Source organism: Anser brachyrhynchus (assembly GCF_964034855.1).
Source record: "Anser brachyrhynchus genome assembly, chromosome: 2".
In the NCBI taxonomy this organism is placed as follows: Eukaryota; Metazoa; Chordata; class Aves; order Anseriformes; family Anatidae; genus Anser; species Anser brachyrhynchus.
Window position 1 is genome coordinate 79,866,249 of NC_137695.1, and position 19,661 is coordinate 79,885,909.

At 43.9% G+C, this 19,661-nt stretch overlaps 1 protein-coding gene across 7 annotated transcripts in view; it reads left to right on the forward strand.

Annotated features, from left to right (window-relative positions):
- The first annotated feature begins 634 nt into the window (after positions 1-634).
- The window catches only part of LOC308189344 (uncharacterized protein), a 53,854-nt gene continuing 34,827 nt past the window's right edge, over positions 635-19,661 (forward strand). For 4 of the 7 annotated variants that reach the window (XM_080579293.1, XM_080579289.1, XM_080579291.1 and 1 more), the window contains exons 1-2: positions 635-1,811; positions 10,084-10,117. In XM_080579293.1, coding sequence (XP_080435419.1) covers positions 1,801-1,811; positions 10,084-10,117 — 45 coding nt within the window. In that variant the 5' untranslated portion in view covers positions 635-1,800. The remainder of the gene's footprint in view (positions 1,812-10,083; positions 10,118-19,661) is intronic. The other 3 variants (XR_013946309.1, XM_080579292.1, XR_013946310.1) reach the window with 2 other exon arrangements.

The window sequence follows — 19,661 nt, forward strand, 5'->3', positions numbered from 1 at the left end:
GCTGATGAGCGAAGAGCATTTCAGACATCAGCTGGAGGTATAGTTGGCTTCACAGTCTGCATCTCCTGCTACAAGCTGAAGGATGAGCCAGACGCATCTAGGGGTGATGTGTACCTAGGCAAAGCAGCCTGCACCCTGGCAGTGCCCGGAGGGGAACATAACAGGGACATAAGGTCTGCAGAGAGGGATGGAGCAATCCTGGTAATCTGCAGCTGAGGAAAGCACGTGCCCCCTATGTCTCTGACCTTACCACAGTTGTTGAAGTTGGAGGGGGGTGAATATTTTTCCCTGCTTAGTGGCGAATTTCACTTCATAAACCATGGGGGTTAATTCTGTTGTAAATAACTTATCATCACATTGGAAAGTTACGTGAGTGTTTGATACCACACGTGAAAGGCACATCCATCCCCAACTCTGCATGATCCTTAAAACGCAGTTCTGCACTTCACACCCTGCTGGGCCCTGACATAGTTACAATCAGATGCCCTTTCTACTTGAGAAGGCATACAGTAGCTTGAGAGCTAACTAGCCTGTGCCACTGAAAATCTAATTATGCTTGTGCTTTATCTTACCAGAGCTGACAGCAGGTTGAAGCTTTTGGCAGAGTGTTTCATTTCCATAACTATCTTTGTGCTGCTGTGTTTTTCCTGCTGAGCACACACAGGACCTGCCTGTCTGATGACTATAATGAGGGTGACCGACTGAGGTGCCTTCACCGTCTTCTGTGATCTCCACTGGTGAAATAAACAGCCGTGTATATGGCAAAACTCACTTTCTGCTTGTTTGTGCATATAAGTGCAGCAGGGGTTTTCTTGCAGCCAGGAAGTAAAATTTGTAGGGGGGAAAGTAACTTCTTTAGTGTATCAGCTGATACAGCAGAAATAAAAGAAATAAAAGGAAAAAAAAGAAAAAAAAAAGAAAAAAAAAAGAAAAAAAAAAGAAGGTGCTTTTGGGTGCAGAAACACACAAGAATGTAACTGGATTGAATTAGATCAAATTTATCAGCATTATTTGTAAGAAAGGGGCAGAACTAAAGGATGATGATGTGAAGAGCACTTCTGTGAGAAGACTTCTAGTTGTGTGCTCGTGCTAGCACATGGTGTATTAATGTAAATGGGAAAATAAACTTTTTACAGCAGAAAAACTGCAGGTTGCCATTTGCTATCAGTGGGTTTCCTTAGGCACTACTCTTGGGGAACAGGAGGTTGAATTTTCTCAAAATGACCTGTTTATGATAAAAAGATAGCCCCAAAGAATGTATGATTCAGTAAATGTTGTGTATTTCCTCATCATTTTGATGTTTGCTTTCAATCTTAATCAGAAAAGCAGGTGCAATCTGAGAATGGAGGTAGGTGTCTCCTGAATGCCCAGCTGTTCAGGTGATTGCAGGATGGTCAGCAGGTGTGTGGCAATGACAACCAATTTACAGATTTAGCCTGCTTATTAATTGTTTGGCAAAGGCAAAAAGGGATGCTTAAGCATTTTTTGTAACCCTACTTCAGTACTGGGTAGAAAATTAGCAGTAGGTGCTACCTTAATACACATGTAGGGAGAGAAGCTATCTGACTGCACTATGAGGCTTGTACTTTTCGTGCCTTCCTCTTCCTTCTCAGCAGATCTGCTCTTGCCAAGCTGAAGAATGCTGTATCTCCTGGGTCATCAAAGATGGATAACATAGTGCTGCATATATATTCTAAGATTAGCTGACAAGAAGTTATAAAGAGGGAGATTCAATGAGTTAATATGGCTTTTATCCTCCTTTGGAAGAAAGGAAATGCTTTGACATAAGTTCCAAGAAGAATGAGCAGGAGGTAAGTAAACTGATACGGAATTTTAGGAAATATCAGAAACATTTTTTTTTTCCTCAGAAAACTATTGTTTTTTTTGATTGTCTTGTAGAAGTTCATAGGCAACAGGACCCCTTCTCCAGACTCTTATATCTTGAAGTTTTGCTGACACACAGAAAAAATATGAAAGTCATGACCGCAGCTGTAAGCAGTGGAAAGATGTTATATAAAGTGGGTAGATTAGCATGTACATGCTGGGAGAGGGAGTGAGTCTGCTTTGCTTATCCAATTATTTTCTTATAAATGTCAAATCATCTACTACTGCTGCCTGTGCTTGAATTGGCTCTCCATGAGCTGCCATCCCTGACCAACACTGCTATATATCTCAAGTTTCCTGAGGAGAGAGGCTTTGAGAGAAGTTTTCATGGAGGAGACAGCCTCCACCAACCTTCCTCCGACTACTGGAGGAGACCGGGCAGGGACAAGTACATGGTCCTGGGGTGACGTGGCCACAGCAGCTCCTGCTGACTTGCTTTTCCCCCTAGGTATGGACCTGGACTATCACTGGGCCCCTTCCTGGGTTACTACTGTCAATTGTGTGATAACTGTGGCTCATGAGCTGTTCAAGGAGGCTGTATGTATCACATCACCGCCCTCAGCTACCTGCCTCTTCCTAGCACAGGATTGCTAGAAAGAAAGATAAGGAGTTTGGAGTGGCAGAGCCATCCTTGCATGAACTGGTGTCTGTAGCTAGTGATAAAACACCATTAATATCAGTTCTGAAGTATGGACAGTCTGTTTTTTTTTTTCTGCATAGTTTCTGCTCTTCTCTTATCCCTGCCTTCCTGTTCTATTTTTTTCCCTTGATATCTCTCCTCCCTTCTTTTTATCCAAACCAGCTTCTGTACTCAAAATAAAAATTACTGGAGGGTTTAATCTGGGGAATTATATTTCCTTTGCTTGCCTGTTCAGATAAGTTATATGCAGCTAAAGAATGATTAGAGCCACTGGAAGGTGCTTAACACAAAGGATTATTTCCAGGTGCCTTTGCTGAGCTGTCTTTAAGTGAGGGGAAACAAAAATATCTCATTTTACAGCTGTAAAAAATTCACACCATCCACAGGCTAGGAATGCTCCTGGGGTTACTGGTGTATGAAATCTGTATGCTCTGGCAAATGAGCTGTGACTGTTAGGAGAAGCAGCAGCAGATGTAGGCATCCTATTGGGAAGCAAGCTATTCAGGTGGGGTCTGATGTGCTCTTCCAGCACAAACTCAGAGTGGTGCTATCTCAGAAAAGTAGCCTGTCTCTGTGCAGTTTTCCTACTGCAAGCAAGGAGGTAGAGGAGGTACAGCTTTCTTTTTCTCCCTCAGGAAAAGAAAGAAGAAAATGTGCTAACTTCCATTTAGGTAGTACTTTGACATCAAACCTTTCCTTCTGTTTCTGAGGTGGGAAAAATAGGCTGTACAGATATGGCAAATACTTTCCTGTTACAGATGGCAAAATATGAAATGTTTCATAACATGAGACAGCTAGTAAACCTTATTGTCCTACCTCAACAGTGCCAGCAACAAATTTCTTCTGATTCTGAGCTCACTATGCTGTCGCTGTGTCACAACGTATGTCTTACAATCCCATTTCAAGTAGTAGTAAAGCTCTTGCCATAATTGTGTTTGTCTACAACCGTTGTTGGAAATAATTGTCTTTTACAGTAGCAAATCTTCTAGCTTCAACACTGTGGCAATTGTTTTGTGTGCTGTACGGAAGCCCTCTCTAGTGCTGTGTCTGTACCTTCTGTACTGAAATCATTGCTTCATTTTGTACCTCAATCTTGAAGACTAAATATGAACTCCCTGTTTCAATCTCACACACTACCCAAAGGTTTTTTAAGTTTTCGGAGCTGTTTGGTCAGATGCACTGTATACTGAATTTCAGGGCGCTCGAGAGGAAAGTTATCCCAGATAAAAAGCCATGCCTCCTGTTCAGTCTGTTCCTGTTTCAGGTTGCCACAACAGTGTACTACCACAGCAGAACCTTCCAGAGGTGTTCCAGCTATCCGACCTGCATGGTATCTCATGGACTGCTACTTCCCCTGGTCAAAGCCTGGAGTGTGAGGCTCAGGGAGAAGGGAAAGTTCCATTTCTGTGTTTATCTTTTGTTGTTTCTTCCCTGTAGGTCTCTGTTTAGAAGCTTAAAACATTTTATCCCAGGTCGTAGCTATATGCATGCTTGTATTTCTTTATAAAAGTATAGCTGGCTAAAAGTATGTACAAACCTACTGTACATATCAGGTAGAAAGGGTTAAAACTGTGAGTGGAAACTGCTTATATCATAGAGAGAAGCTCCAGGGAGCTGGGATGTGGCTACAGACTATGTGAGACACACTGAGATCAGTCAGAAGGTGTTACAGAAACTCAGTAGAAAGCTAAAGTGCTGTCAAGGTCCGCTTCTTCAAACAAAATAGGACATCAGGCACACCAGCACAAACCTGGTTATTAGCCAAAGTGAAGATCAAAAGACAATCAGCTGAAAGGTTAGGGAGACGCTGATATTATGGCAGGACCTCTTCAAAGCGGGGGGGAAACTGCAAGCATGTCTAGCTGTTGTTAGGCCTCAGATGAATAAAGCAAAGCTGAGCTCACCACAGAGGCAAGAGTCTGCCCACGTTCAGATCTCAGCATTGAGTGCTCTGCATCTCCAAGTGAAAGGAGTGTACGATACTGCATTTCCAATAAAAGTTCTGCATCCTCACTTTCCAAAGAGGCTTTCCACCTGGGCCTCCTGCCATGAGGAAGGTCAGGGAAACCCAGGCCTGTCACAAGTGTGAATGAAACCACAACTTTACATGTATATACAGGAGAAAGCTTCAGGCTGCATTTTGCTCAGGGTGTACCCAGAGAGACCAAGCAAGGGGGCTGCAAGTGCATCTCTCCCATGAGCTGCTCTGATGTTAGAGGGCTGAGTATTTCTCTGCAAGACAAGCTGCTGAGCTGGTTCAGCTCCCTGGTGCAGGTGAGGCGGAGCTCCAAAAGTGAGTACTGGTTGGGTTGACTTGCCCTCAGACCTGCCTGTAGTTAAGCTGTGCATCAGCAAAAAGAGGCGGCTATAAACGAAGGCATCCTGGAACCTACAGCAACTTCAAAGGAAGAAATGCAGGGAGACATAGCTCTGCCATGAATCAAAATCATGAACTGGCTGAACTTCAGAGTACCTTATGTCAGCCTGACCTTTGTTTTCTCATTGGTTTTAGATGATAATTTGTAGGTGCCAGTGAATCTGCTTATTGCAATTATAGTATCTGCAAGCCTGTAAGTGTTAGTATCAGCGTATTGAACTGCTGTTCCTCAGTAACAAACTGTTAGTGAGTTCTCATCTGTACAGCCATTTGTGTTCTTCTGTTACACTGAAAATTGGTCCCTTGCCCTGATGGACAACTATCAGTTTTCTGATCTTATGGCTCATCACTTCAGCTATCCCCATAAGAACTAATAAGCATCTTGTTTTCTGGAGCTGAGTCATCTTTCCCCTTCCCTTGTTCTCAGCAAACAGACATCAAAATGTATACTTCAAAAAGTCATAATGGAAGTAGCTGCATTTCAGTGCTGAACTTTGAGTTGCCAACATATCATAGAATCATAGAATATCCTGAGTTGGAAGGGACCCTTAAGGATCATCAAGTCCAACTCTTGATACCGCACAGGTCTACCCAAAAGTTCAGACCATGTGACTAAGTGCACAGTCCAATCTCTTCTTAAATTCAGACAGGCTCGGTGCAGTGACCACTTCCCGGGGGAGCCTGTTCCAGTGTGCAACCACCCTCTCTGTGAAGAACCCCCTCCTGATGTCAAGCCTAAATTTCCCCTGCCTCAGCTTAACCCCGTTCCCGCAGGTCCTGTCACTGGTGTTAATGGAGAAAAGGTCTCCTGCCTCTCGACACCCCCTTACGAGGAAGTTGTAGACTGTGATGAGGTCTCCCCTCAGCCTCCTCTTCTCCAGGCTGAACAGGCCCAGTGACCTCAGCCGTTCCTCGTACGTCTTCCCCTCCAGGCCTTTCACCATCTTCGTAGCCCTCCTCTGTACACTCTCCAACAGTTTCATGTCCTTTTTATACTGTGGTGCCCAGAACTGCACACAGTACTCGAGGTGAGGCCGCACCAGCGCAGAGTAGAGCGGGACAATCACCTCCCTTGACGTACTAGCGATGCCGTGCTTGATGCACCCCAGGACACGGTTGGCCCTCCTGGCCGCCAGGGCACACTGCTGGCTCATATTCAACTTGCTGTCTACCACGACCCCCAGATCCCTCTCTTCTAGGCTGCTCTCCAGCGTCTCATCGCCCAGTCTGTATGTGCAGCCAGGGTTTCCCCGTCCCAGGTGCAGGACCCGGCACTTGCTCTTATTGAACTTCATGCGGTTGGTGATCGCCCAGCTCTCCAACCTATCCAGATCCCTCTGCAAGGCCTTTCCACCCTCATTCGAGTCCACAACTCCTCCAAGTTTGGTGTCATCAGCAAACTTGCTCAAAATACCTTCTATTCCTACATCCAGATCGTTTATAAAAATATTGAAAAGTACCGGCCCTAAAATGGAGCCTTGAGGGACCCCACTGGTGACCGCCCGCCAGCCTGACACAGCCCCATTTACCATAACCCTTTGGGCCCTGCCCGTTAGCCAATTGCTCACCCATCGTATGATGTTTTTATTTAGCTGTATGGTGGACATTTTGTCCAGTAGGATCCTATGGGAAACCGTGTCAAAAGCCTTGCTGAAGTCCAAAAAAATCACATCAGCTGGTTTCCCTTGGTCCATCATACGGGTGATCTTATCATAAAAGGAAATCAGGTTAGTTAGGCAGGACCTGCCCTTCACAAACCCATGCTGGCTGGGACCAATGACTGCTTTGTCCCCCAGGTGCGCCTCAATAAGTTCGAGAACCATCTTCTCCATGATTTTACCAGGCACTGACGTGAGACTGACAGGCCTGTAATTGCTAGGGTCTTCTTTCTGACCCTTCTTGTAAATCGGCACAACATTTGCCAGCTTCCAGTCTACCGGGACCTCTCCAAATTCCCAGGATCGTTGAAAAATAATTGAGAGAGGTTCCGCGATGACGTCCGCCAGCTCTTTCAGCACCCGGGGATGAATCCCATCCGGACCCATGGACTTGTAGGGATCCAGGTGGAGTAGCAAATCCCGCACACGTTCAGGGTCGGTTGGGAGTTTGTCATCCCCACCGTCCCGGTCCTCTAGCTCAGGGCACCCTGGGTCCCGAAGCCCATCATCAGCATTGAAGACTGAGGCAAAGAAGGCGTTAAGCGTCTCTGCTTTGCCTATGTCATTGTCTGTGAGGAGACCTTCCCTATCAAGGAGCGGCCCTATGTATTCTTTAGTTCTCCTTTTTCCATTCACATATCTGAAAAAGCCCTTTTTATTTTCTCTCACAGACACAGCCAGCTTCAACTCTAGGTGTGCTTTGGCCACACAAATTTTCTGCCTACAAACACGAACAGCATCCCTGTATTCTTTCCATGACACCTGGCCCTCCTTCCAGTAGCGAAACACTCTCTGTTTCCGCCTAATCTCCATTAGAATGTTCCTGGTCAGCCACGCCGGCCTCCTGCCCCGCCTGCCTGACTTGCGATATTTAGGAATTGCCTGATCTTGTGCTTCTAGGAGGCATCGCTTAAAGAATGACCAGCACTGGTGGACATCGAGGCCTTCAAGAGCAGTTTCCCAGGGGACCTTGCTGACTAGTTCCCTGAGCAGCCTGAAGTCCGTTTTCCCCATATCTAGGGATGAGGTTTTGGTGGCACTTTTCCTTCTGTCACCGTAAATTTTGAACTCAACCACTTCATGGTCGCTTTGACCAAGGCGGCCACCAATCACCACATCTCCCACCAGACCCTCTCTGTTTTCTAGCAACAGGTCTAGGAGGGCACCTTTCCTAGTTGGCTCTCTTAGCACCTGCACCAAGAAGTTATCATCTAGGTGCTTCATGAACCTCCTGGACTTGCTCGTGTCAGCCGTGTGGCACTCCCAGTTAACGTCTGGCAAGTTGAAGTCCCCCATAAGGACAAGGGGAGTTAATCTCGAGGCCTCTCTTAGTTCTGTAAAGAGTAATTTATCGGCGCTATCGTCCTGGCCAGGCGGTCTGTAATAGACTCCCACAACGACATCCCCTTTATTCGTTCGTCCCTTGATCCTTACCCAGAGGCTCTCAACTTTGCCATCGCCGACCTGAAGTTCCACACAGTCCAGCCCCTGCTTCACATATATCGCCACCCCACCACCTCGCCTACCCTGCCTGTCCCTCCTGAAGAGCCTGTAACCATCTATTGCAACACCCCAGTCACAGGACTCATCCCACCAGGTTTCGCTTATGCCGATGATATCGTAGTTGCGGGACTGGGCCAGGACTTCTAGCTCATCCATTTTATTCCTCATACTGCGTGCGTTCGTGTAGAAGCACTTCAGGTGCGTCTCCTTACACTCAGCACCTTGTGGATCTGCCCGAAGGACCTCACTGGCACCCAGCTCCTCTGATTCTAGCGTACCTTCCCTTAGGTCTTCACCGGCGTGCCTGGTTTTAGCCCCTTCCCCCTTCGACTCTAGTTTAAAGCCCTATCTATCAGCCCTGCCAACTCCTGACCAAAGATCCTTATCCCTCTCCGAGAGAGGCACATCCCATCAGGTGCCATCAGGCCCTGTGTAGCATAGACCTTCCCGTGATCAAAGAACCCAAAGTTCTGCCGGTCACACCAGTCTCGAAGCCACGAGTTTATGTGAACAGCACGCCTTTCAGCTTCGATCCCCCCTATCGGAAGGACAGACGCAAACACAACCTGCGCCCCTGATCCTCTAAGTAGTCGCCCCAAATCCCTAAAGTCTCTTTTGATCGCCTTCGGACTTCTCGTTGCTACTTCATCGCTACCAGCCTGAAAGACCAGTAGCGGGTAGTAGTCAGTGGGCCGTACCAGGCGCTGGACTTTCTTGGCGAAGTCTCTCACCCGAGCCCCAGGGAGGCAACAGACTTCTCTGTGGGTTGGGTCCGGTCGGCATATCGGTCCCTCTGTCCCTTTCAGAAGGGAGCCCCCCATAACAATAGCCCTTCTTTCTTTTTTGAAGGATGATGTGGCCATGCGGTGTGTAGGTCGCCTTGTCTTAGGCGCCCCCTCCAGCTGGGACGGGTTTTTATCTACTTTGTCATTCGGGTTGTCTTGTTCTAGTCCTTCATATCGATTATTTAAGGGTAGATGAGAAGGTGAGGTGGGCAGAGAGAGGGCTCGCCTACCACCCCGAATAGGCACCTGCCTCCATTCCTCCCCTTGATCTAGGTCTCCTCCCGCTGCCTGGCAGGAGGAGGGAACCTCCGTCTTCTGCATAACAGGAGACGCCTGTGCTGTGGCAGGCTCGTGAGCCTGCCTCAGAGAGGGTAGAGTGCACCGCCACCAGTCAATTTCCATCTCCGATTCCCTGATGCTTCTGAGCCTGTTCACCTCCTCCCGGAGCACCGCTACCTGGCTGAGCAGTTCTTCAACCTGGGCACACCTCCCACAGGCATACCCACCACTGCTGTCGGAGACCGACAGAAGGCTGGGGCACACTCTGCAGCCCAGGACCTGGACGGCTGCGTGTTTCCCGGATCCCTCCGTCTGAGTAGCCACCGTGGTGACCGTGGCTGGAGATGCCGCACGAGATGCGGAGGCCACGGTTTTCTGCCTGGTTGATACCATGGTCAGGTTCTACGCAAGCAGGTTACAAGCACCGAAGGGAGAGGCAGCTGCAACAGAGCGACGATGGGTCCCCGCCCTTCCTGCCCGCGCTCACTGCCTCGCTAACTGCCGCGTCACTCCCTGTTTGCCGGCCCTGGTCGCCGCGCTCCTGGTCGCTCGCGCTCCCTAAGGGCTGCCTTTGAACGGCCGGGGGGAGGAGCTGTCGCTGACGCTGCTGGCTCCGCCTACGCCTCGTCAGCCTCCCTCACGAGGGCTGCCGGTGCCTGGCGGCTCCCTCACGTAGGCTCGATGCCCGAAAAATAGCCCTGCCTGTCCCGATCCCGCGCTCCGCTGCAGCACGCGTCTGCCCCGGAGCCGGTCGCCTCGGCAAATATCCTTTGCTCTTTCTTTTAACGAGCTGAACATGTTGTTGGAGACAATCAAATAATGATGTTTTTCATCCTTTTTTCATCCTTTTTGCTTTATTAAATATTTGATTTAAAACTTAGGCATTACATTAATGCTATGATTATGCTCATCCTGAAACCATTGAACTGAATCTTCTGTATTTATTTATTTTTGCAGCATGGTTTGTCAAAGGATTTCTGTCATCACTGAGGTACGTGTTGTGGGGGGCTAGACATTAAAACTGGTGAAGTTCATGTCCCAGGAAGCTTATGATCTCAATAACCAGATTTGTCAGGGAGTACAAATAAACAAGCGTAAAATGCTCTGTCTTTGAAGTATGACACTACTGAGAAGTGTGTAAAAACATAATTTTGTTCTTCTCAGGTCATGCTAGGCAGCTAGCAGGCAAACCTTCTTCCAGTTTTCTTTCAGAAAAATGTGGAGATAATGGTTACTAAAGTCTCTTAGTGACGGCTGTAGCAGATTCATATATTTCAGCCTTCTTATCAGTCAGGGCTCTTTGCTTCTCCTTTATATCTATACCAGTACAGAAGAGAATATGAAACTGACACTTAAAAATGTTTTTTTCTTTTCCTGTTTTTAATCTAGTATTTATCTCCTACTTTAAAAGTAATAATAAAAGGCAACATGTCTTGAGGACAAAAAGTACTGCCCTGGAAACAATTCAACATGGCACACTTGTGTGACCATTTATCCAGCCAAGATAGCTAAGCACTATAGCACAGTCTTTACCTTTCTTTTCTGAATTCTTGGGTGTTGTAAATATTCAAACCCAGGTAAGATTAAACTTACAAAACCTCACATGAAGGCAGAGTAAGCCTTATCTTAGAGAATGGGAACACCATTCCTTTACACTTATTTGTGTTTTGCTATTTTCTCATCCATCTTCAGCTTTTGGCCCTCAACCTTCAGTGTAGTTTTGTGCACCACCAACAACCTCAGCTGCAACTATTGACAAAGACAGTGGGAGGTGAAGGAATATCAGACTGCTGCTCAGCTTTCCTGGGTAAATGTAAGCGCTTACTTAAACACCAAAATTGTGAATGGATAGCTCATGGCTGAAGCATTCAGGATTGAGTTTTCCCAGCAGGAAGATCTGAGAACAGCTATTAATGTGCAGTTGAAAGCACTCATCTGTCTGCTCCCTTAAGTGTCTTCTAGCTTCCTACTGTGGGAAAATTTTTGGCTTTTTGCAGACCCTCTCTTTCATGGGGGTTTGAGGGGCTCTGAGACACTGAAGAAGGAAAAAGCTTACAGAAGTGCTTGTAGGCAATGGGGTGCGTCCTCCTGGAGGTGAGGGGTGTGGGTGTATATGTACATTTGGATGCTTGGGGGTCTGGGAGAAGGAAGCAGCAGTTGCTGCTTGCCATGGGAGCCCAGAAGGTGCTGACCTGCTGCAGCCAAGCCAATGGGACAACTTGCTACCTCAGCTACTCAGGGAAACAGGACTTGGCAGTACATCTAGTAAAGAAACTACTACCTGAGGAAGCATTCTCTGATATTTTCAGTTGGGACATAAACTCGTGGAGTCTTAAAATCTGCATCTGCTGGTACACAAACAATGATTTCTACATATTTGGATTAATATGCCTTTCTATGTCTCCACATGCTTTCCCTGATGTTTCACTCATGCTGTACTGAAGAAATATGTATATATACACAATATGCATATTTCTTCAAGACTTTTTTTCCTGCCAGATCAACTTATAGCAGTTCTTTGTCCATCTAACAGGTCTTAAAAGTCAGGCACTGAAAAAATGGTAGGGATGAGTGAGTCATCTTAGCTACCCTTCAAATGCCTGCAAAATAAAATTGGGCATTTATTGTTACTTTGACTGGGTATGTTATCTGCATTGACACACAAATAACGGTTCTGTTGTTCTAAATGCATGCTATTAATAGCCACAATATAGTCATCTGGGCAGACAAACCAAGTAAGCTAGGTAGAAAAAAGTGTATGGAGAGGGGACTTGTTTCTTTAATCCGCAATGGTGAGAAATCGCATCCTCAGCTTTCTGAGACCTAATTTGATAGTATCTATCAGTACTGTTTTTTTCTCCCCCCTCATGTGTTCATATTAACTAACTAAATGTGTGGAGACACTTCTAGGCATGTCTGAGAAACAATCTTCCACCCTGCTTTTTTTGTCATGACATTTATTTAAAAGGTACTGATGAGTGCAGCAATAGGAGCTTGTCACCAGTGATATGATTATTTCTCTTAGGAATCCTCTCTGAGGGAAAACTGGTTTAGTCACAGCTGATGAAAGGATTTGGTCACAGGGTCCTGGATTTTCTGACCTCCTAAAACAGCATAGTGTTGCAAGTATTGATTTTCCTTTTTCTTTTTTTCTTTTGTCTTGCAAGTGAAGAAAGCTTGTCTATGACAAGTCAGCTCCGGTCCCAGACTGGTTTGGTCCTCTTCTTGGTAAGAACCACATGGACAAAAAGTTTGGCCTTAACATGAGATTTGCATGCAAGAAATGATTAAAAAGTTATAGACTCCATTTTATGTAGAGAGATGCTCCCAGCTGTCTTGAGGCAATGTCTGCCTGCTCTGTTTTGATGTTTCAATGGCTTACAAACTTAGCTTACTAATATTTAGGTGAGATGAATAAAGGCTTACTGCTAATAATAATATGCTACATGGCTTAATTCTATTTCTGTGAAATGAGCAAAGGTCTGCTATTTAAAGTACCTAAACTGAAGTCTTAAATAACACCTTCTGTTGAATGAGATCAAAGTTATGTTCATATTAGGAAAATATGGGATCTTTCTTAAACAAAAATGTGAATCCATTAGAAGCAATCTGGCTTCCTTTGTACCTCTGCAGTGATATATACTGATTTGGAAGAAATGTACTAGAAACCTGAGCAAGACAGGGTGAAAGTTTTAACTTGTTTATTACAAGACTAAAATTAGGCTCACTTGAAAAATGGGATGAAATATGTAGTAGAAAATATTTCAAAAGTGCTTATTCACTTTCAACTATCCATCTATCAGCCTGAATACTTTCTCCTGCCACTTTCCCCTGCTTTAAGGGTGCTATTGACACCTGGAAGAGGCCAAACTTTATTTGATTTGTGGTTTAAAAAATGAGACTGAACAAACAAAGTTTCCGTGCTAGGCTCTCTGTAACATGAGTTGATCTTATAATTCCCATGATGCTTAAAACTTACAGTTGATATCAGGCAGTGAAATCAATGTTTCACTGTTGGACTTATAAAATAGAAATCAGATTGCTGTTAAAACAATGACACTGCCATCAGCTCATTTTTATTTTTACAAGACTAAAAGTAAGTTATGATTTTTAATGGTATTTGCTTTTAGCAAATGACAGTAAACTTCCTGAGTTTCAGCTATATAAGAGCCAGTAAAAACATACAAGCCATGATCTTCCCAGAGCTATGCTAAAATGAATGTTAGATGCTCGGTGCAATAGCACCCTCTACATCCTATGAATTTAAGTACATCTGAGTACATCCCTCACTCAGGTGAGCTGGGTCAGGTGGTAATGCTATTGATGATATATTTTCTGGGCAGCTTTTCCTCTGACCTTAATAGCACACAGATGTTAAAAGCAAATATCAAGCAAGAGTAATTAAAGTCATGGAGAACAAGAATAACAGGTGGTGAAGGCAAGCTTCTTTTCTTTCCTCTGTAACAACAACAACAAAAAAAAACAGTCCAGGCAAAGGAATTGAAAGAGTATAGTTCATGTTAAGTTCAGTAAAGGATTTGGTATGATGTCTTGTGAAAAGTTATCAGCAACTTACAGAAGATAGGAATTAGTACAGGCACTAGGATGAAGGGTCAAAGGGGACACAACAGTGAGTTTTAATGAAATGATAATAGAATGCTGGAGGAAAGTTACTTGGAAAATTACCTGAGTATAGTACTCCTTCACAAGACACAGGAGGCACCAGGAAAAAAATGGCAAATGTAGTTCTAGGCTATACTGAACACATTATTTCAGCAGAAATAGGGAATATTACTTTCCCTTTCTATTACACTGTGTATAAGACACTGTTAAAACTCTGTCTGGCATGCAATCTAATTACAGTCACGTCTTTAAAATAAGTGAAATTGGACTGGAACAACGTGAGGAAAAAGGGATTAGTGGGAAAAGAAAATTTGTTTTCTGAAGGAAACAAAGGCTTGCTAGTCTGTTTTTATTAGACTGTAAAATGTGGATCTTCATATTTAACTTAATATGAGCTACTTGAGAATTTATTCTTAAATGAATTCTTAAATGTATATATAAACCACATGACACTTTCTCTTGACTTTACTCTGAATAAAAAAAAGGTCAAAGCTAACCATTAAGTTAACTTGGAGAAATCAACATCACCATTATTCTGCTTTAGTAGTTCTTCTCTTACTCTGTTTTTGGTGTGGAGACTAAAGGACAAAACCTCAGAGCTATAGAAAGGACAGAAGGCATGAAAGTTGTCAACCTTTTTTTTTTTTTACCCACTGATTTTGTTTATAGGTATTAGAACCACCCTTCAAACAGCAGCTGAAGCTATTGCCAGTGTTTCTTCCTGAATATCTTTTTGATAAGCAAAGCTTTTCACTGAAGGATACGTAGCAGGGCTTCCTCCTCTGTAAAACAGTATTCTGGGACCAGCCATATTCTAAGTGACCCAACTCTGCAATAATCAGCTGCCTGTATTTCTATCTCAGAAGTTACAAATGAGGTGCTAGGTTAAAGTTCTGTAGCTCTAGCCTTGATACGATTTCACTGAGCTGGCGTTGGCTTCCTTTTATTCAAGGGAAGAGTAAGCTGCATCATTCCAAGGAACTCTTACACTTGTATATTTATAGTTGCATCAGGGTTTCTTCCATTATTTCCACATACAAAAAAATTCTCTATACAGACTGCATTTTTCCTGATGGTGCACTGTGTGAGGAATGAATGGCTGTACTTTTTGCTTGCCCATTTCCAAAAGGGGAGTATTTGTTCTTGGACCAAAGTAGCAGAAGCCATCTAAGGTTTCTGTCACTTTATTCAGAGCAGGATGTTGGCCCCACCAGTGGGGCAGGCTTCATCCATTCACGGTGAGGTCAGGAAGATAGTTCTGAAGATTTGGCCATTATTGAGAAGTGCTGGCAGAACCTGTTGTAAAGAACATTTGTAATACTCCCAGTAATTACCTATTTAATACACACGGGGGTGATTTTTCTGGTCTTTGTCTGTTCCTTTGAAATGCATTCTTTTTGAACGTCATCTGATTTTTAGCTGACTTGGTGTTGTGGTTTAACCTGGCTGGAAGCTAAACACCACACAGCCATTTGCTCACCCTCCCCCCTCCCTCTCTGGGATGGGGGAGAGAAACGGGAAAGTGAAGCCGGTGAGTTGAGATAAAGACAGTTTATTAAGACAGGAAAATAATAATAACAGTATTACTAATAATAATGTGTATGAAACAAGTGATGCACAATGCAATTGCTCACCACCCGCTGACCGATGCCCAGCCTATCCCCGAGCAGCCGGCCCCCCACCCCGGCCAGCCACCCCTATATATTGTTTAGCATGACGTCAGATGGTATGGAATACCCCTTTGGCCAGTTTGGGTCAGCTGTCCTGGGTCTGTCCCCTCCCAGCTCCTGCTGCACCCCTAGCCTCCCCGCTGGCAGGACAGAGCGAGAAGCTGAAAAGTCCTTGGCTTGGTGTAAACACACGCTCTGCAACAATTAAAACATCAGCATGTTATCAGCGCTCTTCTCATCAAACCTAAATCCAAGAACATGAACGGAAAACTACTCTAAGCTCCTAATGAACCCTAACCAGGACACTTGGTATAACCCCACGTGTGTTGAAGCCATGCTTCAGAGCCTTTGCTCATTTTGTTAGCCAAGTCTCTACGTCTGATCAGGTGCTTGGATGGCTTCTGATGGTGTCTGTAGTCTCTCCAAGAGTACTTTTCGAGGAAGTTCACGACATGGTGCTGTATGGTCTTGCATGTCAGAGTTGGGAAAACTGCTCCACGATGTCCTGAACTTTAGTAGAACAGTTCCTGCCTCCAAAGCTGTTATCTGCCTACCTGCTGTTTTAATGCTCTTATTAGAGTTTGTGTTTTGTTTTTTTTTTCTTGGAGCAGAAGCCTCTGGGAATTGACTGTTAGTACAGCTCTGAGGAAATGTGCTAATTCTTTTTGATGACCTCTATAGTGCTGGTGTATAACAGACTAAATCAGGTTGTGCCTGGAATACATTCAGAAAACTACTTTGACTTTTCCTCTCTAGGCATTTTCCTAAATATTTGTTTAGTATCTTCTTATTAGAGTTGTTCAAAAGAAGGGAAACACTATATTGAATAACTGCACAACAGAAAGCTACAGTCTAGCCAAACAAAAAATACTGTGTACAGTTGGATGGCTTTAGGGTTGAAATTTTAGGGAGAGGGGCTGGGGGGAGATGTGGACAGACTTAGATTAAAACTGAAGAAAACACTTGGATGAGTCCAATACATTTTGAAGTGAGGAAGCACAGAACGTGGAAGCTCTGAACACTTGGGTCACAGGCTAAACAAAGACAGTATTTAATTCCCTGCAACACATTCATATTTTGAGAACTTTCATTTTTCTCCTTAGGTAACTTTAAAGTGTTTCTCTCCATGGGTTTCTTCCCAATTAATTTCAGTATACTTAACATCTTTCAATACTTTCTCACCACTGCCCCCATGCCCTCTAGCTCAGCTGATTTATGTGCTAACAGCTGCTTTGAAGTGGGTAACTTAAGTATTATGAGAGTCAGGGTGTCAGGAACATCTCTTGCTCATCAACAAAGTGAAGAGGCCATTCATGCTTTCAGATATGGAAGACTGAAATACATTTATGATTAGTATTGTATTAACGTATGCATAGTTCTACTGCATCTTATATCTTGCATTTTAATGTTATGAGGTTATAGTTAACAGTAGCCAAACCATACGAGAGAGGAAAATTGTGCTTTGCAAACTCCTCAGAAAAGAAGGAAAAAGCTCAGAAAAGACTCTGGGTTCATTCCTATTTAAGAATGTAAATAAGAGGAAGCAGACAAAAGTGTTGAGTGCTCTGTGCTCACAAAAGCAACAGTGACTGAAAAAAGCCCTTCCAGCCTGGAGATGCTGTGTAGCATGCTCCTTGTGAGGTGTGGATTTAATTTCAGCATTGATACCTCTGCTTTCCACCAGCATAAACTGAATGCTTTGTTTTAAATCATAGCTTCCTTTGGAACTCTTTCTGTGCAGAAAGTGTGAACTTCCCAAGAAAGCAAAAGGGAAGAACAACTCATGATTTTTGTCTGCATTCTTCACAAGAACAACAAAACCTCTTCCATCCATCTATGTATGCAATTCTATGTTGATATCAACTCAGATCAGAGTGGATCCTTATTTAGGAGAAATGTCTATAACAAGTTGTGGATGTATTGAGGCTATTCACAAGTAAATTCTGTGGTTTATTTCAAGATCAGGATCATTAATCAAGGTCTGTTTTGCTTTCTGAAGGATCATCTTTACAGCTGTGTGGTACCTAGGCTTGGGTGGCATCTTCTATGTTAAATTCTTTGGCTTATGGAGATTGAGGATGTATGTGGAAGAGAGGATTATGCCATTTTATGCCAGATTGTTCAGCAACTTGTGCTTGGCATGTTGTACTGATGGCAGCATCTGTGCCCTCCAACAGTCATGCCTTCTCTTAGGGAAAAACAACGTGCCCTACCAGGCAGCACTGGGCGCAAACGTGCCTGAGGGACACCTTAGGTTAAGTCCTTTATTTCTAACAGGCTCCACAGCATGGTTCACATTCACTGCTGAAGAATGCCCTCACCTGCGGGCTGCAATGCTTTGGTTCCTTGTTCTGATAAGAAATGCAAGCCTAGCTCTGAGAAACCTTCCCAGCAAGTTTCAAGTCTAAGAATCCACATCTTCCCTCACGCCCCACCCCCCCCCCCCCCCCCCCAAAAAAAAAAAGGGAAAAAATTACTTAGACTTGAAAAGATTTTGCATCCCAGCGATTAGAATTATATAAAATATTGTGATTATAAGACTTCGGGGGGCATAATTGACTTTTAGGGAAACTTAAAATATTTGTTTTAAATGATTGAAAACTGAGCCCTACAAGGAAACATGCAGTTTTCCCTTGCAGAAATGCTTTTTTTTTGTTAGCTGTTTAATTTCTTTCTGGCTGAGGTCACTGCTAAGTTTGTATTAACATAAAGCACACAATATTTTTATTTAGCTTCTGTTAATGCATGATTAGTGGCTTTGATTCGTTGTTTCCAGCTGCTTGTACATGTGTGCTGATTGAAATGGGCTGAATTCATACACCAAGGAGAAAAATGCTGTGCAGTGTAATCCAGTGTGCGTGCTGTTTTTCTAAGCAACACTAGTTCTCCAGATTAGTAGCATCACTCTCCAATGAACTTTCAGAAAACATACTGCCTCTGCCACGCCTAACTCAATTATAGGTAAACTACTGATTTGCATCGTTTAAAGCTTCAGAAGTGTATGAATAAATAGCTTAGTACATCAGTGAGAGCAGCTCCGTAGTGTTTCACTTCTCTGGATGATCCACAGCATCAGCTAGGCAACTGGCTGTGGGGGAGCCAGGCTGTGCCCCAGGACACCCCCCTGGGGATAAAGGGGGGAAGATGTCCTTGCCCAGGGATACAGTCCCCATGCCTGGTTCTCTGCCCCCACCCCACCAACATAGAGTCAGGACAGCTGTTTTCCCTTTCGAGAAGTAGACACAAAATGAAATCTGTGGGTGTAAGTCCCTGAGGTATAAGCCTTGACTGCTGAAGCCAGGGCTTCATTCGGTTCTTAGTCCGCAACCTATATTATTTTCCTTAAGAATTCTTTCATAGTTGTCTTGTTATTAACAACCCACAGGTACTTTGAAATGGTTGGCATGCATTTAACTTGAGATGTGACCTTCCTGCATTTATAAAGGTTGGGGTTTTCTTTATTACTTGTACACACTAGTCTTCCATTGTTCCAGTCTGTGCACACTGTTTTGTCTTCCCTCTTCACGTTCACTTAGCCAGCCAAATCTCTACTGTTCTCTTTGATTATTTGGGTGTAGAGTTTTGTCTGGATTTCTCTCATTTTCCTCTTCGTCTTTTCCACCTTCCCTCTCCATTTGAAAACATTTTTTTTCTGGAACATTTCCCAGTGATTATAACAAAAGCTATTTTTTTTCTGGTTGAAGCAAATAGTTATCAGCCTACGTGGGACTGATCTATCGCACAGATGAGACAAATGCTTGTCCTCAGCAGAAAGACATTAAGAACAGTTCGGCATTCTCCAGAGATATTTTTGGGTGGCTTTGGGACTTTGCCTGCAAGTCATATGCTAGGGACATCACTAATTGTAGCTTCCTTTTTGTTTTCTGTATTTCAGCCTTTCACTGAATGCTTATTGTTTGGTTTGGGTTGGTTTTGAAGTAGCTTGTTGTAATGCAGAAATGAGAGCTCCCCTTTTGTGATTTATACAAATAGCATTCCCAATATCAGGGTAAAGTGTTCAGAAATGACTCATGCATGCTTTTAATCAAGGACATAATTGTGTGAAGAGATTTGATTATTTCATCAAAGCTTGAGGGCCATATTTTAAGTAATGAAAGGAACCTCTCTATCATCTGTATTTTATTTTATTTTATTTTTTTGCACTTTGCTGTTAATGGCACTGTTTTCTGGATATTAGCATAAAAGGCAATATAGCAAGATAGTTCATACAGGTTCAGTTAT